The sequence below is a fragment of the Astyanax mexicanus genome, chromosome 4 (genome assembly GCF_023375975.1).
Source record: "Astyanax mexicanus isolate ESR-SI-001 chromosome 4, AstMex3_surface, whole genome shotgun sequence".
NCBI lineage: Eukaryota > Metazoa > Chordata > Actinopteri > Characiformes > Acestrorhamphidae > Astyanax > Astyanax mexicanus.
In genome coordinates this window covers 41,996,769-42,022,515 of record NC_064411.1, presented here as the reverse complement: position 1 = coordinate 42,022,515, position 25,747 = coordinate 41,996,769, and the positions used below count along the sequence as shown (strand labels likewise).

Here is a 25,747-nt window from a genome sequence, read left to right as displayed (position 1 = left end):
AGTCTCGTTTCAGAGTTTCAGTCACAGATTTACAACAGGGTGCTAATTCTGACTTCAGTGCAGGAGTCTTTTAGTTCAGCTCTAAATAAAACATCTATTAAAGTCTGTGTGTAAAACTGGGAAACCCAAGTTGAAATGTTTTACTCCACTTCAATCTACAGCGCTTGTCTGTAGCTCTTGTTTGTCACACTGAACATATCAGTGATATGAGTCATGTACATGTGGCGCCGTGGCTTAGTTGGTTAAAGCGCCTGTCTAGTAAACAGGAGATCCTGGGTTCGAATCCCAGCGGTGCCTTGAATCGGTTCGCTTTTCTGAATCTTCAGATTTCGAGAGGATAAAACGGAGTCGAATAACCGGATTTATCTTCCAGCTCCAGAGATCTGTTGAGGTATTTAAACAAGAAGTCAATAGCTCATGAAGTTGTGGTGTTAGTGGAGAACACAGTGTGATAGTAAAGAATCTAAAATACATATTTTCAATTCATTCTAGAAATGGAGGCCCATGTCGTGTCTCTTAAAATTGATCTTGTTATTTAAAAAAATGTATACCGAATCACTTTTAAACAAACTAATAATTAAGTAGAAATTAATTAAATTAATTAGTATTATGAACAAATTAAATTTTTGCATAAATCAGTGAGGTATAATTTTCATTTTTGTGTGCTTACCTAAAGACAAAGCCAACAGCATATTAAGAGACAAGCCACTCTCTAAAACTTCATTTCTACCCAGACCTTCTCATTCAACTCCTTACTTCCATACATAAAGAATATATACTAGTGCATCTAAATTTTTTTATATCATTGAAAAGTTACTTGATGTGAAACTCATACATTATATAGATGTATTACACAAAGAGTGATCTATTTCATTTTTTTCTATTTGTTTTTTTTTCTTATGATTATGGTTTACAGCTAATGAAACACGAAAAGTTAGTATCACTTATATGAGACCAATTGGTACTTGTGGCAGTGTGCCAAGTCCTGCTGAAAAATGAAATCTGCATCTCCACAAAAGTTGTCAGCAGAAGCATGAAGTGCTGTTAGATTTTCCAGGAAATCACTGCACTGACTTTGGACTTGATAATAACACAGTGGACCAATACCAGCAGATGACGTGACTCACTAAACCATCACTGATCATCAGTAAATTTTGCATTTTATTTGTAAATAAAGGGAGCAGAGTCTGGAGGAAGAGTGGGGAGAGAAACTGCTTGAGGTCTAGTATGAAGTTTCCACAATCAGGTTTGGAGAGCCATGTCTTCTGCTGTATTGGTCCACTGTGTTGATGCTCCACTGACAGTTATTGGGAGGAACACTTCTACTGCATTATTGAGGTGTAGTAGAGACATACAAGATCACTCCACAGATCTGTGCCACGCCATATTTATGTAAAATCATCTAATATGAACTCTACTGTGTCAGTACACAAGCTTCATTCTCTTCATGCTTTTGGACCTCTCAGCTTGTCCAGAAAAGCATGTGTGGCACTGTTGGCAATAAGTTTAAAACACATTTTGTATTACGTGGAGTAAAACTAGATTAAGACTCCTCAACTATTCAACTTTGTTAGCACCAGTTTTCACATGTGGTTACTAAAACTCTTCCACATACACAGAATACATTCAAAATGTTAATTTTATTGACCTGAAGAAGTTGCAAACCTTACACTGCTCTTTAAGTAACCTACCCACACTGTGCAAATCCTGTTTTCGTGCAGAGAGAATCACATGGTGAGAATGACATCATATTTTAATGTAAGTATTGAATAAGCTTATTAAATTTCCAAAGAGATTAAGAGGCATTAAGTAACCAGCTTAGGAGCTGAAGTTATTACAATCACAGAATACAGATTAATATTCTGTGTTGTCATTTACTGTAGAGGCAAATAATGCATTAAGCTACCTGGAAATTCCAGCTATTCTCTAGATTTAACGCATCTTGAGCCTCTCTGTACCTGACTATACATATATAGGGTAAAACAGAGATAGGAGATATGAGTGTATAATAAAGTGGATGGTTAATGGATAAAGGGTTTAAGAACTCCAGCAGCACTGCTGTGTCTGGTCCACTCATACCAGTACAACACCACCATGTACATTAGTGTCACTGCAGTGCTGAAAACAACCCACTATGGAAATAACACCTGCTCTTTGGTGGTGCTACAGATTACTGACAATTGAGTAACATGGTGAAAAGAGGATAATAAATACAGCTCTGAAAAAAATGAGACCACCTAAAAATTGAGTTCCTTTGACTTCATCAAATTGAAAACATCTGAGAGAAAAGAGTCATTAAACCAAGCTGAACTGCTTGAGTTTTTGCACCAGGGGTGGCATAAAGTTATCCAAAAGCAGTGTGTAAGACTGGTGGAAGAGAACATGCCAATGTGATTAAAAACCAGAGTTATTACACCAAATATTGATTTCTGAACTCTTAAAACTTTGAGTATGAACTTGTTTTCTTTGCATTATTTGAGGTCTGAAAGCTCTGCATCTTTTTTGTTATTTCAGCCATTTCTCATTTTCTGCAAATAAATGCCATAAATGAATATTTTTATTTGGAATTTGGTTGTCTGTAGTTTATAGAATAAAAACAATAACATTCATTTTACTCAAACCTATACCTATAAAAAGCTAAATCAGAGAAACTGATTCAGAAACTAAAGTGTTTTTAAAGTATAAAGTGCTCCTACATGCTCAGCAGAACTAAGGTAGCATGGTGGTGGTTATAAGGATGTGCATGATAAGTTTTAAGAGCTCTGAGAGGCAATAATGTACTTGTTTTAGGTGAAAAAAAAAACAACAAAAACTACACACACAAGCTGGTATGGTTTCAATATTTATTTCATTGAAGAAACTTAGCCCGTAGTCTATGATCAACAGGTTAAGCATACCATCTAATTCCAATGTTTTTGCCCCAGTCTTCTTTGAAACCACATCTCCGCTAACAAGGAATGCTGTAAATAGACCCTATGTCCAACAGAAGGTTATGACCACAAAGAGTAATCCATCTCTACAGTATTCTGAAAGTTCAACACAAAAAGAAAAGTAAAAAGGGCTCTAAGGGAATAAGGACAATAGGATGTACTCGAGAACAGCACTTTTGTTCATGCATCTTTTTTTTTTTTTCTTTTTCCCCTTTTCTTGAGTTTTATTTTTTCATTTTCTTGTGCTCTAGAAAGAAGGCACCGCACAACAGTCTGCGAGCCACCAGAGACTTGAGGGAGCTGGATTATCACACTATGAAAAACATCTCTCCCAATAATAGGAACACCCCAAAATAAGAGGCAGGTCATTTTATTTCAAATCATTGAAACTACTGTGAAGACTTGTACTCCCCTAATGTGGCTCAACATTAATTAATGACTCTTATCTACATAGATGTCCCCCATCAATGAAAAATAAAATAAAATCATAATTAAAAAAAAAAAAAGAAAGAAAAGAACCCAGATTGTATTCATTTTATGCATATAGTTTGTTAGTTGATGGTGCTGGCATGTCCTTTATATAAATTCTTGTCCCACTGTATGACTTCAGGCTCTGTTCGCGGTGTGTGCACGCGCATGACCACGAAACAAGTTTTAAAAATGACTAATCTCCCGACCAGGCAGGTGTGTAAGTAGTTCAGAAGAAAGGAGTTCAGGGAAAAAGGAGGTAAAGACATGTAACATTTGAACAGCAGTTCACTAAGAATTAATAAAAAGAAAAAAGACAAATAAAAAAAAAAGACAATACAATTTGTGTACACATACTTAACAAAACTAAAACCCCCTAAAACTATGCTGTAGTTCGGCACATGCAAAGATTTCGTGAGGTTCTGCAAGTGGCCTTTTTTTATTTGCTCGGTTTATTGTTTTTGTTTAGTTTTTTTTTTTTCAGCCCCATGTAATGATCTGTAAGCTCACAGCTATGGTAACAGCGCAGAAGCTTAATGAAGAAAGAAAAGTGAAGAAAAAAAACAAAACAAAGGAAAGATAAAACAAATGATCATGCAAAGATTATCTGATTGGGGAAGCTAATGAACAGCATCAAAAAAAAAAAAACTATTCTCAAATACAAATAACAATAAAACTACAGTGGTGTGTAAAGGGGGAGGGGTGTGGGTTAAATCGCTCAGTTCTATGCAAGCAATGAAAATATAACCTGAAGCTAAAATAAAAAGTAAAACACTGGAGACTAAAAGCAAATCCCAGAAGCTACAGAGCGCATCTCTTGTTTACATCTCATATTTTTAGTTTTTTTTTTTTGTTAAATACACGATGGCCCTCAGTTTCTCCACCCAACAGCTCAAGTCCAGTGTCGTTGATTCTAAACAAAAACCCGCCACAAAATCCAAAACAAAAGAAAGTTGTCTTCTTCAGATCACTGTTGGTTGTTATTCTTAGTGAAGATTTTTTTTAATCATTAGATCAGATCAGCCTTTTTCTTTTTACAGGCTGTTATTCATTCCCACCCTTCCTTTCCTTCTTTTGAATTTCCAAAATTTGTTACTTTGCCGATCGTTGCTTTCAGTTTCGGTATTCCGATGGTGACTCTCTCCGCATGCGTCCACATTCAGTCTTCGCATCGCGCACACAATCCAGTCAGTCACACGGTTTTGTTTTATTATTTTCTTTTTTCTCCTCTTCTCCCCAACCCACACAACACGCACCCAACCATACACACCCATTCGTCCTTTCACTTGCACACGTAGCGCACAGTCTGATGCCCGGCGGACAGTGTGGAGATCCGCAAGGCCCGGTGCGCCAAAAGTTAAAGATTCCCTCAGTCCGGAGGAGATGAGCTCTGCCTCCTCGGCACTGAGTCCAGACATTCATACGCCATACGGCCCACTCACACACACCTCTCGAAGCGTGGCCCAATGCAGGGAGAGGGGCTGGCCGTAGAAGACTCCTCCCATTCCTCGGAACCGCTCAAATGTGATATGGTTCGTCTTTGTTTTTTGTTGTGTTTGTATTTTCATATTTAGAGGTTTCGCATCTGTTTGTGTCTTTTCCTCCAATTGCTAGGTTACAATGTCCCGGATACTTCCCTCCGTGTGGTTGGACATCGTTTGGTTTTCATTTAGCTTGTTGAGCTCACTTGCTTGCTTTTCTCGTCGTTTTTAAGTAGACACGTTCCGATGTTTTGTGAAGTTCCACGAAATGTTCTCTGAACGCATTCAGTGTAAGATGGTCGTGTTTTGCAACATATAGTAGCCACTCACTCTCACTCGCACCCACTCGCCATCACAAACTTCATTTGGACTGGATCCTTCAGGATTGCCAAACGAAATCCACACAATTTCTCTTGGATTAAGATGCAGCCATGGATCCCATGAGCCAAGCACAATGGATCTAATTTCTCACACTCTCTCGCGCGCTTCTCTCTTTCTCTCCTAATTATTTTTTTTGTATATGTTGAACAGAGTGCTGCATCACAAACAAAACTCTGGATTTCTCACACCGCCCTTCTAGAATTGGAACCCCTCTGCTGGCACGTTGGCTGACGAATTGAATCCGTATGTTCCGCCTTGGATGGCCTCTGGAACCAGACTCGAGTCTTCATCGATCTGAAAGAGATGGAACAGTTATGCCAAACCAAGCCAGTCTGATGCTCGAACAAGCAACATAAAAAACGTAAGAGGTTTATTTGGGTACAGATTAGTTTCAGGTGTTCCACAAGGTAGGAACACCTAAGAAATTAAAGTACATTAAAATCACTTTTTAAAAACCTTAAACACATTTTTATAATAAACTCTATCTTTTTCCGTCGTGAAGGACCAAACTTACGTCATCAGATGAGAAGAACTGATCAATAATTTCGTAAGCCAGTTTGTAGATGTCCTCATTTTCATGATTCTGCAGTTGTTCGATTTTCTCCAAGCCTGAATAAAAGACAAAGCTAAAGGATGAGTAACACTATACATGCAAAACAAAGCAGACATACTGACTGGGAAGTGTTCCCTAAACCACTGTGGTTAAGATCATCTTAACTGGTTTAAAGATATATGATCACTCTACCATTTTGGAAATTCCTGCTCTGGATTTGAATAAAATCAGGGTTATTAAACATTGATGCAAAAGTACAACCCCTACCAATAAACAATTAAGAAAAGTACATTAGGCCACTCCTTCCTCACCTCCACATTCTTCAATCAGGTTGGCAATGGTCTCTGCCTCATCATCAGCCATTTTGAGAATATTGCTCAGTCCATCCAGGACAACCTGCACCACTTGAGCATCCTTCACAGTCAACAGATTGCAGAAGGGAGGAATGACCTGCTGCTGGATCAGGTAGGCCACCTAGAGGACACAATTCATAACAAATTAATGCAAGTATTCTAAATAGACTTTCTAAAGAACTGTAAATATTTGTACAATGAATCTGTCCGTTAGCTGTGTCTGATTAGATGCTGGGTGTCTTACCTGATCTTTTCTGCCACTTATTGTGAGATTGCTGATGGCCCAGGCTGCTTCTTTCTGAGTGCCAAAATCTCCCTGTAAAAATATTTCTTATTAGATCAATACATTAAACTGAGGAAAGCACAGGCACATGGGCACGGCAAGCTTATTTCATCCTCACAATAGAGTCAGAGAGAGAGACGGAGAGAGAGACAGAGAGAGAGACAGAGATAGAGCAACTTCATGGTGTGCCCTGGTTCTGGTGCTTGTATTATGTTGAGGTATTCTTTTAAAACTGACCAGTTGAACAGAGAATCCCCCTTTTGTGGTTAAGAAGTGGGTATGTATATAATAAAGATACATGATCCAAGAATACTGCACCTTGTCAAGCAGAAGAATGATCATGGGCACCAGGTTGGCATCAATGACTGCCTGAACCTGCTGCTGGTTCCCGGCTGTGATGTTAGACAGGAACCATACTGCCTCCTACAAAAGAATCAGCCAGGTTAAGTCACTGCACTGTAAAACTGACCGTTTTAATAATAACAGTAAATGATAGGATTCTACAGTTTATCTTTAAATTTCTTGAGCTTGAAAAGGGATTGCAGTACAGACTGTGTTGGATCAGACTCCAGAGAACTGTGGAGGGAGCCACAGCCCCTGGCTGAGACAGCAGCAATGACAAGGCTGGGAATAGAGGTGGTTCTGAGGCTTTAATCATCGGCCCAATCACAAAGAAGCCTCTTTTTGTGAGTGAAGGGCCTCAGATGCACTCCTTTTTCTGCAGAAGACTCAATGGTCTTCAGCACCTCTACTCACCAGCTGAACACTTAACACTCACTCTCACACGCAAACATGCATACAACAACCCATCCCACTTCAATCCCACTTAGCTGTACTCCCACATTAATGATAATGATACAAATATAAGCCCCAATTCTAAGCTTCTTCTTTGGCAGATCTTCATCCACGACGTTGAATCTCTCCTGTGGTCCTTTTTAATGCACTAAGCAGAATTCATTAACATACACACACGCACACACATCCACTCCATACACACAAAGGCCAAGTCTCAATTGTCATCACCTCCAACTCTGTACCAGTTTCAAGCTATTAGTAGAGGTGCAAGGTTCCCAGTACTATAGAACATACTATAACCAAGTTAGTGCTGAGCTAAATTCATTTTAGCCTGAAAACATGACAGAGCTATCTTAGACCAAAAGAGCCCATGTTGACATGTCACAGACCCTTTGAAATATGTGAAATAAACCTTTCAAGCAGAAGGAAGTTAAACTAAATTAATGTTTACTCTTATTGACGATATTGCCCAGCACTAATTTTGGTATAGTAATAACTACATTGAGTGGAATCTGTGTTTGCAGACCTTGTTGATTTTCTCCTTGGGGTGTGTGAGGAGGGCCGGGAAGTGGCCCAGGGCATCGCAGTTCAGCACCACCTGGGTCTGTTCATCCGTGCCAGTCACGATGTTCCCCACCGCTCGCAGTGCCGCCGTCTACAAGCAGAATAAACAACCTTATCACTCACTGGTTTTGATAACATTCACACACAACTTTAAAACATTCAAAAATACTTAAATTTATCTAAGAAATTTCAATGTAAAAATGTGAAATGTAAAAAAAGCACCCCCAGCTCCCTCATCCAGTGAAATCAGTTTGTGAATGTATGAATGGATAAATAAATAATTAAAAAAACAAATGTGACCCGACATGTCAACTTGTGCTTGCTACACTATATTTATTTAGTGGATATATTTAGTAAGAAAATCCAACTGAGAAATAGCATATCAAGGCTTTGAGTGATCATAACTGCAGAAATTCCCCAAGCGTGCCTAAAATGTCAAAAATATCAGCATTGATCAGTTTAATTGTTTGTAAAAAAACCAAACAAACAAAAAAAACAGTTCCAACAAACAAGATGTCTGGTGGAAAAAGGATAAGAAATTCTAGGATAAAGACATGTTTCAATCAATTCAGTTGTGGGTTTGACCCGTCGTTGATTATAGTAATTCTGTTCAAAACTTACACTCTATCAAAATACTTGAGAACACTCTTGAAAAAACATTTAAACCAGTAAAGCTCTAAGTGACTAAGAATCTTTGGTTGACAGCTAAGGCCGCATTTTTACTTACTTAATATGGTGCATTCTTGAGTCTTCATGACAAAATCTTGAAACAGTTTTGATAATTTAACCTCAGCCTGACATTCATTGACCAATAAAATGGCTTATATACTAAATAAAGTCTGTAGTTTAGAACAGAGTTCTCACTTTAATCCAATTAAAATGCTACACCTCAAACAGTCAAATAATATGGATACGCAGTGTCAATGATGTGGAGCGCCACAAACCTAAATTACTCAAGTGCCAACAGCACCCCCATTGTGGAGAACCATTATACTGCAGAATGTGAAGGAGCTAAACACAGTTCATCTCCCAGTTATCTTAAATGAATAGTGGTCTAAATGTAAAAAGCATGCATGTGCATCAATGGAGGCTAATCATTCATGCTACAAGATAAACGCTAAATCAACCCACAATTTACCCAACTGTGTATACAGACATATACAAGATCAGCATTAGATTGTATACCAGTGACACATATAAGCATTTAATATATATATAAAAAAATCCACCCATTCACCCATTATCCCAAATGTAAATATCATGTTATATAATTTAACAGTGTGCAGAAGCTTACCTGAACTTTAACCTCCTGGTGGCTGAGAAGGGGAACCAGGTGAGGGACGATGCCGGAGTCGATAACCATCTGGATTTGCTCGTTTCCAGCATCCGTCAGGTAAGACAGAGCCCACACCGTGTCGACCAGGATCTGCCCAGACACAACACACAACCTAACTCACTCTCAGCTCACAGCCATGCCCACTCTTCACTCATGTAGCCATACACGTACATGTTCACAAGGGAGAAGTTAGTGTCATTGGCATGTATGCTTTTGTGGAAACACTGCGAGATAAAACTTACATTCACATCCGTGTGATGGATCAGGACACACAGGGCTGGCAGAATCTGAGTCAATGAGAGATAAATAGAGATTAACATGACTTTATTTAATACATTATACACCAGCCTTTGGCACTTATTTCCTCTTCAGTTAACAGACTAGTAGCTCCATAGTTCTAAACCTGACCCTAACCTTACCCCAACTCACACCCACAGAACTCACACAGTTTCTCTGTTCATTGCTTTTTCCTCCCTTTTTCTGCTGATTGTATATGTTCCTCCTTCACAAATACGCATTAGTGTGAAAAGCTACAGTTCTTTATAGACAAACAGAACAAGAAGCACATAAATAAAATAAAAAAATGTGTTTCTAGAGCTCTGATCCGCATATATTTTCTTTAACCTCCACATTTTACTCAGCGTGTTGCTTTACAAACTTGTGGTCCAAACAAGATCAGCTGTTCTGCTGCTGCCTTCATGCTCATTTGTTTGGTCCGCAACCATGTCAATAAAAGGTCTGTTGCTCAACAGAGCTCAGAGGAGACTGCTCAGACTGGTTTAAAAACACATGACAATGCAGGAAATTGCTAAGAAAGTCCAAATTACAAAAGGGTATGCAGCATCACAGTCGGTTTGGTTTCAGACTCTGTGTGTAAGAGGCTATGTTATTAAATCTTGACATGATTATTTTTAGTCAATATTTGAGCCCTAATTGGAGCTTGCAGTGAAATTCTGCACAAACAACTGGACTGCCTTCATTCCAGCAGGACATTTTTCTCTCTCTCTCTCTTTTTTTTTTTTTTTTTTAGTTTAGCACATTACTCACTTAAACAAAGCTCAATCTCCAAATTAGTTTATAGTTGCAAAGCCTACATTATGTGAATGCTGTAAAGCAGGGATGTCAGATTTCATTACTTTAAATGGAAAGTCAGTAATTAAAATGTACTTTCAATGAATAGACAATGAGTAGTTGGTAATTGTGCACAAGGATAATGCATATTACATTACATTACTGTAAGTGTCCTTACAGTAAGAAAGCGAGTCAGATACACTCATACACCTTTATATAGACATTACTCATTATTTTTTACATCTAGTTGTATTATTTGGTCTTGTTTTAAAGCGTGAATTGCGATTAAACCATTTTTAATAACTAATAGCGATGGCTAGAGCCGGGAAACATGATGATATTGTATCATATAATACACTTTCTAATGCATAGACAATATGCTTTTCAAATTTTGAGGATATCTGCAGAAGATAAAAATCCTGTTTAATTGAATGATGTGCAGCAAACAAATGATTAAAATCACTATACTATGCGCAAAGTAGTAGTATTTGATTAGCTTTTTTTAGAATCTTCCAGTAAAGTAAGCGTGATCCTCTTTAAATGTTGTGATACAACACAGACTAATGAAAACCATCTGACTGCAGCTGACCACACACACACCTCCTGGATGGTCTCCATGGGTGGAGGGGGGTCCTTGTGGCGGCAGAGGTTAACCATGACCCAGGTGACATTGCGCAGGAAGGTGATGGGGATGGAGGGGCTGATGAAGGACAGCAATGGTTTCACCACGCCGAGGCTGATCACGTAGTCTCTGCACTGCGGTCCATCACCTGAGGAAACACACCAATACAATTAAACCACTGCTGTTTACCATGCACAGCACAAGCTGTACAAAAGGTACAAATACACCCTAAACAAGTACATAAAAGCCATACAATTAACTAGTGGATTTACATCACTGTGTTTATTAAACCACCTCCAAAAGCTCTCCTCGTGAAAGTCTAGTATTATTTATAGTTATCAACATATCATCAACAACACCTGGTATGATGGATAATGCTTAATGAGGTTAAGTCATTTTTAGAGCTGGAAAATGACAATATTTATCATTATGCAAAATTGTCTTTACATAGTTAATATTGTCCATTTAAAACTGGCCTGTCACAATTTATTTTTTTTGGCCCAAGAATAATTGTTCAAAATATTAGTTAGTTTATGACCCTTTTATGCTACTGAAATGTTTATATAAATAAACAGCGTTACTAAGAATTCTAGACATAGGAATTTAACAATTAAAAAAAACAATTTATCTCTTAAATTAACGAAACACTTAGTAAAACATTAACACTAGGGGTGTCACGATTCTCTAAATCCTCGATTCGATTTCATTTTCGATTTGAGGGTCACGATTCGATTCGATTCTCGATTTTCTTGTTTTTTTTTCTTGTTATTTTATGCCTCATAAAATTTAAATAATATATTTATTATTATTATTATTATTATTATAAATATTATAAATATTATTATTATTATTTATTAAGATATATATGGTAATGCCATCTAGTGACTTTTTTTGGTAGCAACAGTGTGCACTATTAAAACAAGCAGTTTATCAGAGCTGTGTGTGGATGGCTGGTGAAACTGCTCATTACATGAAGCTGCAGTTCTTCATCCAACCACTAGCAGCAGCAGCACAAGCCCCGCTCTCTTCACTCAGTCACTACTTCAGTACAGCCCAGCCACGGGCTACAGAGCTCAGCCAGTCCGTTTTTACTGTTTCTGTAAACAAATAAAGGTTTTAACCCCACTAACCGGATAATACAGCTCACTACAGTTCATCTTTCAGCCCAAGCAGCTAACAGCAGCAGGTTAGAACAGCCGACACGGAGTCACTGCTGGGATTACATTATAAACAGGTCAGTTAGCGCGCTGCTAACCTCAGGATGTTTATAACTACGGAGTTTAGTGGACACACCACGGCCGCCAGGTAAGTCTTTTAAAGGCTACTGAAGACTATTAAAGGCTATTAGAGTGTAACCCCTGGCTCCCAGGGGTTACAAGAGGTTATTGAAAGCATTATTGGGGGGCAGAAATCAGTACAGGCTGGTTAGATAAGTGATGTGGGTATTGTCTTATAAATATTTACACATAACTTATATCTCTCCTGAAAAGCTTTTATTTTAGTCAGAAACACGCTTGTGTTTACTTTATCTGAGAGAAAGATGTTTTTTAATTCAATGGAAAGCAACATGTGTAGTCAATTATAAGTTTAAGATTTTTAATCCACCTCACTGTGATCTATAGTCAGTGTTCTCAAGTCACACTGACACACGCATTTCAGCGAGTTCACACGCTCTCACCTGCGCGCACCCACCCCTCCGTTAGATACAGATACAAAACCTGCGCGCCCAACCCCCGCCCCCCCCTCTCCCGTTGGACAGATAAAAACAGTGATCACACTCCCGCCGACTGCGCTCATGCAACGGCTCTCTATTTAAATGAATAGGATGCGCTGTGTTGGTGCCGCGCCATTTGCGTAGCGCGCTGCGCTATTTGCGTAGCGCGCGCGGGAGGGATCGTCGATCCTCTTTTTGACTTCGATACTCGAGATCGTGACCTCATTTCGATTCGATTTCGATAAAATATCGAGATCGTGACACCCCTAATTAACACACATGATAATATGCGGGCTCATTGCATTCAATGGAATCTTCTCGCTTACTAAACACAATGGGTAATACGGAGGGCAGAAGAAATGATTTAAGTCCAGTCTATATAGGTATGTAATATAATTGTGACTGAAACATTTGGGCTTAGGTGACAGTAGAAAGAAGAAAAAAAAAACTTTGCATATAACGCATACAAAGAAAAATATAATAAAATAAAATAAAATAAAATATTTAATTTGGTATTGTCCACTTCTTGGAACAGTTACTCACCAATGATATTTCCCAGTGCCCAGACAGCTTGTTCACACACATTCTGATGGGGAGAGTGGAGCAGCCTTAGGAACAGAGGAACTGCATCTGTACAAACACACAGAAACAAGCGCAATTAAAGTCAGAATGACTCAGACTTTTCTCCCCCTCGCACTGATGACTCACTAGCAGGCTGGCACTGTAGTCAGCAGGCCCGCTTTCTAAATTCCCAAGAGTGGGAACTGTTCTCTGCATACCATTTCACTGCTGACGGCCCACAAGCCTCATAACTCCACTCGGAATTATATTCTGCCATCGACTTGCTTATTGAATGCTATCCGTGCGCATTCAGTGACTGTGTCTGCGCTCCATTCAACCAGAGTATGAATGACTGACTAAACAGATACAGCATAAATCACTAATGCAATCTGTTAATTCATGCAATAAGCAATTTACAATGTTAAAGAGAACAATCCTGAGCATTACAATTACCCCATTACAGTGCACATCAAATTAATAAACACGATCGTTAAAACGTACAAATGAATACAGAAGAATGTGTGTTAAACATTAAAGATTGAACACTTACTGGACTGCACCACGGCCTGTGTCTGCTCAGAGGTTCCTGAAGCAATGTTGGTCAAAGCCCAAGCTGCCTCAAACTGGAGAGATGGACTGCAAAAACAAAAAGAGGAGGAATAAACAGAATGCTTACACATGTTCAAACACCAGGTAAAAAAAAAAAAAAAAAAAAAGTATTCAATCTCAAAAACACAGCACACTGCAGACATTATAATTATTTCGACTTTTTTTTATGATTTATTGTGATACTTAATCTATAAAATTGTATCCAAAATCAGAACACTGCTATGCAATTCCAAACTAAGAAAGTTAAAAAAAAAAAAAAAAAAGCTATCCAGTCTTACTTGTCATCTCTATCCAGGCAGTGCACAAGAATGGGCAGAATTCCAGACTTTATCAAATCATCTATCGGAGGGTTGCGGTCACTTGACAGCAGTTTCCTATAAAGACAAATAACACAATCAATCAGACGTACGCACTTTCATCTGATCAGACATGAGCGCAAACTACTCAAATTATTTTCTGATCTCAGCAGACACAAGCATAACCATTCCATTAGGGTACAGGTTTTGTAACTCAAGCATCCTCAGAGCTAAGTAATGACTATTTATTTTATTTTTTTTAAAGGCAAGGAGCTGTTTCGCAATACTGTCTGCCTACAGCCCTAATAGTATCTGAGAAGACATAAGCAGTCTGCCCTTGCAAAACATTCCATAGGTGCTCTGGAAAATGTGCACAGAATGCTTAGGTGTCAGTCAGAATGGTAACAGATCCGAGACAAGGTGCCTCTTCAGGTGTAGCTTACCTGGCGGCCTGCACTGCACTCAGCTGAATGCCCTGGTTGTCACTGGTAGCGTTCTGAAACCAAGATCAATGATAACAGCATGAGGAACACAGAAGCATCAAGGTTTTTACTTTGGTAGCTTTACAGTGTATAATGGCATTTTTATATTTTTAATGTGCCATGAAAAAATTAAATAAATAAATGCATAATTTTAAAAGTTTAAAAAGGCAGTACTCAGGAAGCAATATTTAGTCAGGGTTTATACAGACTAATAATGATGAATTAAATATTATCTGACCATGTAAATCCATAAAACACAGTATTATAAACTGCATTTTAGAATGCCAGAAACCTCAATAAGAACCACTGAATGCAAAACTTACCTGAACTATTGCTTCCAAAGAGGTGTTTTGCTGTAAACAAACAAAAAGCAGAAAAATAAAGCTGTTTATTAGCGTTACTATAAAGAGAAAAGAACTAGAAGCTTTAAATTATCTAAAAAGCACTCTTACCGTTCTGAAGTCTCCATCAACATCAGAGTCGTCGCAAATATCCTCATGTGGCACGTTTCTCCTTTTCAGGAGATGTTCGTCTCGTTTATTCTGGAGAACAAATGCACAGAGCCAGTCAGTCATTTACACTCTTCTCCCCAGAAGTCAGTTGATTTTTATATACAAAAAATATATATCAGATGTAACAAACTAACCACACACTTCTTGTAGGTTTAATCTATGAGTAACATCTAATGCATACCACTTTACTCCCCATGTACTGTTTATCCGATTAATAATTAAAAGTTTAACAACCTTCATAATTAAGGAACAACTGACAAAGGAAAGAGGCAATAAATACACTTACCTTTCTCAGTTCAACCACCACCTCTGTTCGCTGTCTTCTCATAGTCTGTTGAAGAGAGACCAGAAACATTTCAGTGAACCAAGAAATATAAACATTTATTACATTCATCTGTACATTTCAGCAGCCTGGGCTTAAATATATTAATATGATGCTTTAACTGTTCTGATTAAAACAGCTTACATATTCAGCTATACAATGAATCTAGGTATAATAATGTACATTTATCATTCAATACATTCATGCTTTCATCGAATAAGTTATGAATAATCCTGATCTAACAAAGAAGAAAGACCAAACAAAACAAAAAAGAAAATGAAAGCTAATCTCACTATACAGTGCATGTCTACAATACATAAGTTGTAAAGGTGTATTTAATAAAAATAAAAAAAAAATAAAAAGTGACAAGTTCAAGCAGGTCTAGCTCTTCCAGACTGCAATCAACTGCAAAGGATGTCACAAAAGTGTCACGGACATTTCAAAAATTCATGTGTCCGAAAAACACATTGATTTTAGAAACTCCTAGGTAATGTTCTTTGTTTAAAAAGAAAAAAGTGGCATTTCATATGATCCTTCCCTATAACAGACAGAATGTAATCTGAAAAGTGTCAGATTTAATGAATACTGTTTCTTCAGAATTAAAAAGTAAATAAAATACTTACAACTGCAGGGAACATCCACAGACTATGTGTGAGGATTGTTTTAAGCTTATTTACTTCTACTACAATATTGTGATGAAAACACTCAACACAACAGGGATCGGTTGATTGTGAAATCACGACAGCGCTAATAACACTATCAAGCAAAAGCAAGAAAAGAAATGACAACTTTACAGAGACGAGATTTAGCATTAACCAATCAATAACTGTCTAGGGCAGATGGATATGCTGCCACTGGCCAGATCCACTCCTTTCTAATTTCAGTAAGGCAACTCACTCCATCAGTCAATCAAGCCAAACAGCAAAATGCTCTTCTAGGCCGGCTCACTAGGCGGTCCAGCAAAAAAACAGGAGGATGAGTCTGTTGGGACTTTTTTCAGCTCCTCATGGTGCTCAAAACCTGGAATACTGACTGTGTGACCAACAACACAATGTGTGGTGTGATGATCATTTTGCGCCAAGACTTGGCTTTGAATATGCCTGAAAGGACAGATGGCACAATGAGGCAATGGATTTAATAAGAAAGTACACTCCATTTTTGCTGCTTTCTGTAAGAGAGCTAAGAATTTAAGGATTTTTAAAAATCCTCTTTACTTGTTTTAGTTTACTTTATATACTGTAAAATGTTCAATAAATATTATATATGAAAAAATTAAGTCCAAGTTTTAATATGTTTTGGACTTATGAGATTTATAAAGTAAGAGCAATATAGCGTAATTTTAGGCATGTAGAACATACTATTTCACCTCCTTTATTGGTTCTTCAATCTTGTGCAAAATCATGTGTATTTTTTTCAATCTAAAAGTTAAAATATGCAGGGGGCAACAAAACAATAGTTAATAACAATAGTCTTAATAACAAGTCTTTCTATAAACCCAAACTGAGCATGGGGTGTGGTCCTAATATTGCAGTGAGCATAGGTGATTGATGACCCTCTGTCCACTAATCACAGTAGTGATTGGAGAAATAAAGGAGGACTTCACAGATGAAAAATAAGGAGAAATACATTGTGAAATACATATTTTGCGGTTACGGAAAACTATTTATCAAGGTAATACATCGAGATATTCATACTGTTTGCTCTAAAGAGTAAGATTGACTAATAGAAAATTATTCTGACTACCCAACGCTTTAACTTTAGGCATAATTTAAGCAGCCAAGGCTTTGCGTGTAAACATTAAATTGACTTAACTGTACTTAAAAAAAAAATACTCTCAAGTATTGTTGTCAAGAGTGGTATCCTCACCAATTACTCAATGTGAACAGTAGACAAACTTCAATCAATTTTAATTAACAATCAACTTTACTCACTGTAGTATTAGGACCACGCCTCAGCAATTCCTAGATTGGGTTTCTAGAAAGACCTATACATAATTTCTCAAATTAGATACTTAAAATGTTTGTGTGAGTTCTGACCAACTATTATATTGTTGTACCGACATATTATAGCTTTTCATTTCAAGTACACTACAAAACTTTAATGATTTGACTGAATTTGTAAACTTCAGAAATAAGGTGATCTATTTCTCCACTTATTACATTTTAAAATGGTTTTGTATTAGAAGCATCATGTCATGAAGGTTAAGAAAAAAAAACTTTCACCTACATTTTTCAATTTTTGACTCGTGAATTGATTTTTACACTATGTTAAAATAGAATATCATTCAAAATGTATTAGAACAAAATCTAATTCAATTTTAAATGTCAACTACTTTAAGATTTCTTCTCCTCATTTAAAGTTTCTGTTTTGGAGACATAAGGTTTCTGCATGACAGCAATAATATTCATACCTAAAAAATAGAACCTTATATCATCCCACAATCCCTCTATTAGTGCATCCATACCACACTAATACATTTGCAAATATTTGCAAACAGATCAGGTGGTGAGTCCAGTGTTTACAAGGTGCCAGAAGTAGAGAAACATGTGAGCTCATGCCCCAGGAAGAGAAGCTGTGAACATCCGTCTGAGCTTTGAGAGCAGGCCAGGCTTCTCAGGAATGTCAGCCTGATCCGTGTCACCATGCTAAAGCGATACCAACACAGACACACGCTCAACACACAAACATCCACACATGCAGCTGGCGTCACTGCTCTAAATCATGATTAAGAGAATAATGCAATATGCAGACAAAGCTGCATCCATATTTATTAAAACAGTGGGTAGCCAGCCCTGTTACAGACATACAGACAGAGCTCACTGTCTGGGCTGAGTGGCCTATCAAATTCACTAGACTATTCACCAGCTTGTATAGTGGTATAATAATTCTATACTTATTATTAAGAAACAAAGGCTCACTGAGCTGTTTGGCTGGTCTTGGTGACTGCAGGTTTCACAACCACCCTGCACATATTGTTTAAAAACTAATAGTGCCTTAATGTAAGCAGAAATAAGATATTTGAAGTAATTAAAGAAACAAAAAAACAGTAATGATACTTTTGCACACAAGAACAACTGAAAAAAATTATAAAAACTGGACATGTTTATACAGTTTATTTGCGCTTAATTTCTTTTTGAACCCAAGAAGAGTGGATATCATGTTTACTTGGGCCTCAAAAAGGAGTGATTTAGTCTGTATGCCATGGTGACTCTTTGGCCATCTTCTATAATAACATCCAGCAGATTATTATTAGCTGCACTAACAAGGACAACCAATTATCATTAATCTCTTCAGACATAGGATTAAGTAGACTAGTATTAATATGTTGAATTAAAATAAACTACATCTACATTAGTGCCTATGAAACTAATGTGACTTAAAAGAGTGGCTTGTAACTCAAAATGTCTTCAAACGTAGTTTAAGATTAATATCGAGATAATGCATCAAATAATATGTAGCACTGGCACATCTTAATCAATTACCTATTTTAAAAGTATTTTCCATTCAACAAAACCCTGTTCGAAATATTTTAGAGTAGACTATTTTGGGTTAACTTTATTTAGTATCCATTTCCTTTAGCACAGCCAGTTTGTTAGCTCTAAGCTCTATTTATTTAAAAAATAGTGATAATATATTTAACAAATATGGGTGGTTAAAGAAGATAGCTACAAGGCCTTTTTCATTGTGTTAGCTAGCCAATGTGGACATTCAGCCATTACAAAAACAGTACTCAAGCTTTGAGGAGAAACTAAAATGTTAGATAATTTTATAATAGGACATAAAACAGTTAAGCAAATACTGAAATGTACTGCTTAAGAATCCAGGATATTATTTTTAGATACTAACACTAACTATAAAGCCTTTTTGCATTGTGTTAGCTAGCCAATGTGGATATCCGGCCATTACAAAACACACTACTCAAGCCTGGAGGAGAAACACTAATGTTAAAAGTTAGATAATTTTATAATAGGATATTAAACAGTTAAGCAAATAATAAGTGTAATGCTTACATATCCAGGATATTATTATTTGTTGTAGTAACTAATTACAGCTCTAGTAGCTAATTATACAAATGTCACCAAACATATTGTTAAACAAAACATAATATAAAGACAGTATATCTAATCTAGCTCCTTAAATATTTGATGACCTACTTACATTCAACTTTAAACCACTAAACCCTGTTAGAAATATTAAGATTAGAAACTATTGTTATGTAAATATCGTCTGGTATCCACTTGCTTTAGCATAGCTAACTAGTTAGCTAGTGGAATCCCACAGGGTCCTATTTTGGGGCCTATAAAAATGTAGGGCCTGTGTTAACTGTGACACGCATGTAGCTACTTTTACAGGTACAGAAACTTAACTTAAAAGACATAAATGCTTAAACTCTCATATTTGTTCGAAAACTGAGTCATTATTTCGGTATTTTGACCGAGCTAGCTACGTTAGCAAGGTTCGCTAACTAGGGTGGCTAACGAATAGCGCTAGCTAACTAAAGTGGCTAAGCTAAGCCGCTAAGCTAAGTCCAGCCATTACGAAACACGACTCAGGCTAGCTAACCTGATGTAAGCTTATTTTTATAGATATAAAAGTGATACAAACAGCCAAATGTGTATATTGTCGGTGTTCTGTAACCTAATATATACTTATTTTATATTTTTATTAGATAGTTAGCCACAGTTGGCCTGATCCAGTACAGTAAGATCGCCTGACTAAGCTTGTCTAGGCCGAGATGGGAGGTGAGAAGCTTTAGCTAGCTAAGCTAAGTAGTTAGCTATGTCCTCAGAATTTACTGACCGTAATATTCGACTGGAAAGAGAGTGGCTCAATTTTTAATTAAGTAACGTTAGCTAACTCAGTAGCCACGCTGTTGAGTAGGTTAAATATTTAGCTAAGCTAGCTAATATAGACTGGCTAGGTTAGCTAGCAAAACTAATTAAGTAACTAGTTTAATGACTCATCCATCATAAAAGACACATACGCTAGCTTGCCAGTTAACTAGCTTACTTAAGCTAACAGCTATTTTTAGTGGCTAGTTAAAAGCCTAGATGAACTAATTTATGTATATTTAACTGAATAGTAAGGATTGTGTAGCCAGCTAAAGTAAGCTAGCTAACGTACATTATGAACTCGCTTATCGCTGGCTTGATTTAAAGCAGCTAGCCAAGCCAGGCTAGTCCCTACAGTCACATAGATGGAGAGAGCCGGGGGTGTTCTGTCGAGTTATGTTACCCATCGATACGTGCTTCCTAAAGGCACTGCGCATGCGCTGATCTACACTATTTGATTATTTCTCCCGTTTTTTTAAATAATAAACCTCCTTTTTTGCATTAAACAACCTGGATTCGCAGTCATTGCACAAAAGTGTAAGTGCAAATTAATAATTATAAATATTATAATTATTAGTAAAGAAAAATACAAAAGCAGTTTGTAATGACCTCTCATTGTCAAAACTTTACCATGATGCAGTGATTTATGCTATCCAAATATATTAGCTACATCTACTGGGACTTCTACTCGACACATGCTCTAAACTGGTGCTTCTTTTGTATTTTTACAGTTAAATTTAGCTAGGGTAGCACGATTTAACAAGGTAGCACAACTCGACAGAACACCGGGCGCAGAGGGAAGGGCACCGTTAGCCAGCATGCTAAACTAAGCTAGCTAGCTAGCTAACCAGCTTAGCACAAAGTAGCTAGCTAGCGATTCACGTGAAGGCACTCGGTGAATAAAACGAGCCGGCTCACTCCCAGTCTTTAGGATCGACGTTAAAAACGTGTAATGTTCGCCGCCACACTAACAGGGCCGATTTAGAGATGCCATGTTGTACTGATAAGGCGAAAATGGTGTAAAATGTAAACGACGTCACAGCGCAGAGAGAGAAGAGAGATAGAGGGAGAGCGGGGGACTCCCATCCGGACCGCCAAATCCACACGACTCACCTCCAAATCCCGGCCTTTATTCTTAAAATTCTTCAGCCTCTGGTTGTCTAGCTTCTCGTTGTCGTTCATGGTTGCTGTTCGCTGATTTACGTGAAACAAGATCACACCGATTTTCCTCCTCGTCTCTCCTTCTTCTTCAGCACAGCCCGTTCGTTCTCGTAGCCACTAGTGTTCTGCCGAGTTATGCTACTCGTCGATATGTGCTACAACATTCACTGCGCATGCGCCGGCCCACATCTTTTCATTTTTGCGTGAGTTTTTCATGACAATTTCTTTGTCATGAATGTTCCTTGGGCGGATTGAAAAACACGAGCCCGCTGAAATTATGGTGAGTTTGACTGTTGTAAATGTGTAAACGGCAATGAATGGTAACATAATAAAATGAATAAAAAAATATCATCAGGTTTTTTATCAGTTTTCAATCAGCTCTATTACATTATTTTTACCGTAATACAGTGATTTAAGCTATCTACATATTTAACCTAGACTTCTGACCTTAAGAAAGTTCTAAAAAGGTGCTTTTCTCTATTTTTACCTTTGAACATACCCTAAGGTAGCACAGTTTTGCAAGGTAGCACAACTTGCCAGAACACCGCACTATTTTTTTGCTAGCATGTAATGAGCCCGCAGTGCATAGTGGGAATGCCGGTGGTATGGGTGGGTGCAGCCAGAGCTAGGCAAAGCAGCCTCGCTCTTGGGACGTGTCTCAATCCGCTCTCGTCGCGCACTCCTCCGCGTTCCCTTCACTTCGTCTGCGGGACGGGAGGGGAGGAGATCCCTGTATACAGATAAACGCCTCTGCGGCGTATCGCTACAAGAAACACACGCGTTTTAAGACAGCCCGCATTAATCTTCACACAAATATTAAATCAAGACATTAATGTTTTCTATAGCTCGATTTATAAACCGCTATATCCAGACTGCGTCGAATAATTACGCTACTCGGAGGGGATTCCCCGACACGCCGGACGGCCGCGTCCCAAATAAAGTCACGCCACCAGCAAGTCATCTTCGAGGTTCTGCTAACAGGCTCTCTGAGAAGAGTACACTCTGTACACTAGCTGTTTAATAATGCAGCAGCACATGTACAAAAAAGTACACATTCCTCTCTGCTTTTTACAGATTCAAGGAAATATATATATATATATATCTATTTTAATATAGGCATAGAGCTCCAGTTGTGTCAAAAAAAAAAAAAACAGTATATGCCAAGAATCTTCAATCAACAGTGGAACTTAATCTGTGTAACAGCGTGATTTATTTTGGGTGAAATTGTGCACAGGGTGTTTTTTTTTGTCCAAATATTGAGGATGGTGGTTCGGAGGGCGTGGTTCATACCATATACTGCTGTGTGGTGAGCACTAGATACTGAGTGTTTGAACATCAGATACTAAGTGGTGAGCACCAGATACTAAGTACTATATGGCCCAGGGAACAATGGGGGTATGGTGGGGTGTTGTAGTGTTTCTCACCATATACTACTGTGTGGTGGGCACTAGATACTGTGTGGTGAGCACCAGATACTAAGTGATATAAAAAATACATTCATCAGCATTTTTTTATCAACACGCCTCCAAAGCCAGGGGTCCTTAAAAAAATCCAAATTTCCCACTTAAAAAACAAACACAACTAGAAGGCACCATTAAACGTATGTAAATGAGTCCTTATATTTTATTTTACTCTTTCCTAACCTTTCTTTATGTTTTAGAATGAACCCAGATAACACAGATTTCTTTTTTTTGTTAGTTAAATCTTTTCAAAAAATTACAACAATCAGTCAACAACACTAAATTTGTTAAGTGTTCTTATCATTCCTTGATAATTTAATTCAAGCGTTTTTGTTTTGGTATGGAGTTTTTATTTTATGTTATATTTACTAATCATACTATTCACATATAGGCATATTTTAAAATCAATCTTTTAAAAGGATTAATTACTTAAACATTTCTATCATCAATCCTGAAAATGTTTTAAAAATGCTCCATTGCTTAAGTTTTGAAAACATTTTATGTCACTTAAAAAAACAAAATAAATAGATAAAAGATAAAAAGAAAAGAGATAAAAGAAAATACACAATGTTTAAAATACATTGGTACATTTAATAATACATTAACGAATAAATAAAAAAATAAACTTTAAAAATACAATTAGAAATCAAATGTACAATACACAAAAACCACAAAAGCATTAAAAATGAAAGGAATTTGCAGAAGTGTACAGTACATCAACAATAAATCCACAGAGGTAGAATCATTATTTAGGAATTCTCATTTTTTGCTGCTTCTTGTGCGAGTCAAAAGTGGCATATTTCAGAAATGTAATATGGCAACTTTTAAGATGGCAGCCATGTTACAGACATAGCCTAAAAGATAGGCCCCCTCACCCATTTCTTGCTTTGTTATTCAGTCCCAAGACCACCAAAAAAGTCTAGTAGTTCCACCAGTTACTTCTATAAGTCTTACGTTACTGATTTCACTGATGAGGTTGATGTTCTGGCGTTTCTCTCCTTTAAACTAAAGCCCCTATTACTGTAGCCTCTCTCTCTATTTACTACAGCGGTCTTTAGTAAGTGAACCATTTTCCTGAAGCAGTTCTCCAGACCTTCACCAGTCCTCCCTGAACATGGCTGGATGAGCCAGTTTCTGTTCCCGCAAATCTCTTTCAAGTTCAGGGTCTCTGCAATATCGTCTGCATTTGCAGCTCCTGGCAGGTCTTGTTTGTTGGCTAGCACGATCAGCGGCTTGCTCTCAAGCTCCTCGTGTTCCAAGATTTGCTCCAGTTCTTGCTTGGCTTCGGACAGCCTATTTTGGTCGTGACTGTCCACCACGTACACCAGCCCGGATGAGTCCTGGTAGTAGTGCTTCCAGTAGGCCCTCATTTGGCTCTGGCCTCCAACGTCCCACACGGTCAGGGTGCAACCTTTCTCCTTGGTCTCCAGCATCTCCACATTAAAGCCCACAGTAGGAACAGTCACCACCGCCTCGTTGTATTTGAGCTTGTAGAGCAGGGTGGACTTGCCGGATCCGTCAAGTCCAAGAATGAGAATCTGAGTCTCTAGTGGGACTTTGGAGCTGTGCGATCCCATCTCATTCAATCAAAAGGAAGACCACAACCAAGATCTGGCCGTCTTCTTTGAGTTTCAAGTTCAGCAGCAGCCGATGCTGCCTCAGTATCAATGTGGTTTGGTGCCAATGGGATCGGCCTCTTTATATGGGAGGGACAATGTGTAAACATGCAAATAAGGAAAGGGGTCAAAGTACAAGGAACAAAAATGGTACCCAGGCACCTTGCACTGGGATTCCTTAGCTGTGACTGTTCATTAAAGTAAGGCATGGCCCTCTTCCCAGCAGTGACAACTCCACTCAGAGGCAGCGGCGACGACAAGTGACTCAGGTTTCACCCAGGGGTCGCTCAAGGGGTCAATTTCAGCGAGTCGCCGGACCAGCGGAAGTCCCGTTATGGCTAAACGTCATGTGTTCCTGTTAGCTGGTGTCCATGCACTGGGATCAGGGCGATATAGTCTTCCTAGCATACGCTGATGTCATAGATATTTTTGCTGAGCTGATGGAGGCCCATCTGAGTTTGTAATCAAAAATTGACCTTTCTCTTGACTGGACTCTTCATCATATTTTTGAGGGATGATATAAGAAACTGTGTTCAAGAATATGCTTACTTCTTTATATCTATACAAAGCTTATGTGACTGTTATGTAGGTTTATTATTCAGTTTTTAATCTTAATGCAGAAATGATCGTCAATTGTTTGGTAATCGTTTGGTTATGAGCCTAGTCTTGGACTACACAGTATTTTGAAGATTTTACATTTAACGGAAAATAGGCTTAATCCTTTTAATTAGCAAATGTTTATTCCTCATTTAGCTCTAAAACTAACTGCACACTATAACTATAGAATAGTTCATGTTGATACAAATACTAGTCCCATATCACAATATTGATAAATAGCTGAGAGATCTGCTCTTATAATGATCCCGCTGCCCTCATAATCTGAACAAATCTCAAGAAAAGAAAACATAGGATATTGTTTTCATTTTCATAAAAACTGTGCAAGTGGGCTTTAAGCAGAAACATCACCTTAAGAATGATAGATGAGAAATGCCCTCACAGGTGATAGAAACTAAATATCCGAAAAGTTTAATATCTCTAAAAACATAAAACATCTTTGTTCAAAAAGTTATTGGACAATTATTTATGGAAATAGTATAAGATGTCTGAGTTATGCTTTCAAATAGTTTTAAAAAAATATTTCAGCCCTTTAGGAATTAAGGAATATATAAATATTTATGGCAGAGGTGTACACAAAGGTTGTCATTAGGTATGATTTTCATTTTATTTATTTTTATTATTCTTATTCTTATAGTTATTATATTATTATTTTTATTATTTTTAATAGTTTTGTATTATTGCTTTTTATCTTATTTTGATTTTCTTTTATTGTTATTACTATTTTTAT

The 25,747-nt window shown here is 37.6% G+C and overlaps 2 protein-coding genes and 1 non-coding gene across 3 annotated transcripts; 1 reads left to right on the top strand and 2 right to left on the bottom strand.

Moving 5' to 3' along the window:
- Nucleotides 1-223: 223 nt before the first annotated feature.
- On the top strand, nucleotides 224-297 carry trnat-agu (transfer RNA threonine (anticodon AGU)). The gene has a single exon. It is a non-coding gene; the product is annotated as a tRNA-Thr (tRNA).
- A 2,532-nt stretch (nucleotides 298-2,829) lies between these two features.
- kpna4 (karyopherin alpha 4 (importin alpha 3)) lies at nucleotides 2,830-21,479 on the bottom strand. The gene is made up of 17 exons (XM_007258398.4): nucleotides 21,279-21,479; nucleotides 15,298-15,342; nucleotides 14,952-15,041; nucleotides 14,823-14,852; nucleotides 14,461-14,513; nucleotides 14,000-14,095; nucleotides 13,663-13,748; nucleotides 13,095-13,181; nucleotides 10,816-10,985; nucleotides 9,387-9,431; nucleotides 9,103-9,234; nucleotides 7,771-7,899; nucleotides 6,768-6,872; nucleotides 6,411-6,482; nucleotides 6,125-6,287; nucleotides 5,775-5,869; nucleotides 2,830-5,554 (listed from the first exon to the last, which is right to left on the bottom strand). The coding sequence occupies exons 1-17, from the start codon at nucleotides 21,345-21,347 to the stop codon at nucleotides 5,456-5,458; spliced, it is 1,566 nt and encodes a 521-aa protein (XP_007258460.1). The 5' UTR covers nucleotides 21,348-21,479; the 3' UTR covers nucleotides 2,830-5,455.
- A 1,783-nt stretch (nucleotides 21,480-23,262) lies between these two features.
- LOC103027050 (ADP-ribosylation factor-like protein 14) lies at nucleotides 23,263-25,355 on the bottom strand. Its single transcript, XM_022678572.2, has one exon. It carries the CDS (start codon nucleotides 24,361-24,363, stop codon nucleotides 23,737-23,739), a length of 627 nt encoding a protein of 208 aa, XP_022534293.1. The 5' UTR covers nucleotides 24,364-25,355; the 3' UTR covers nucleotides 23,263-23,736.
- Nucleotides 25,356-25,747: the final 392 nt, after the last annotated feature.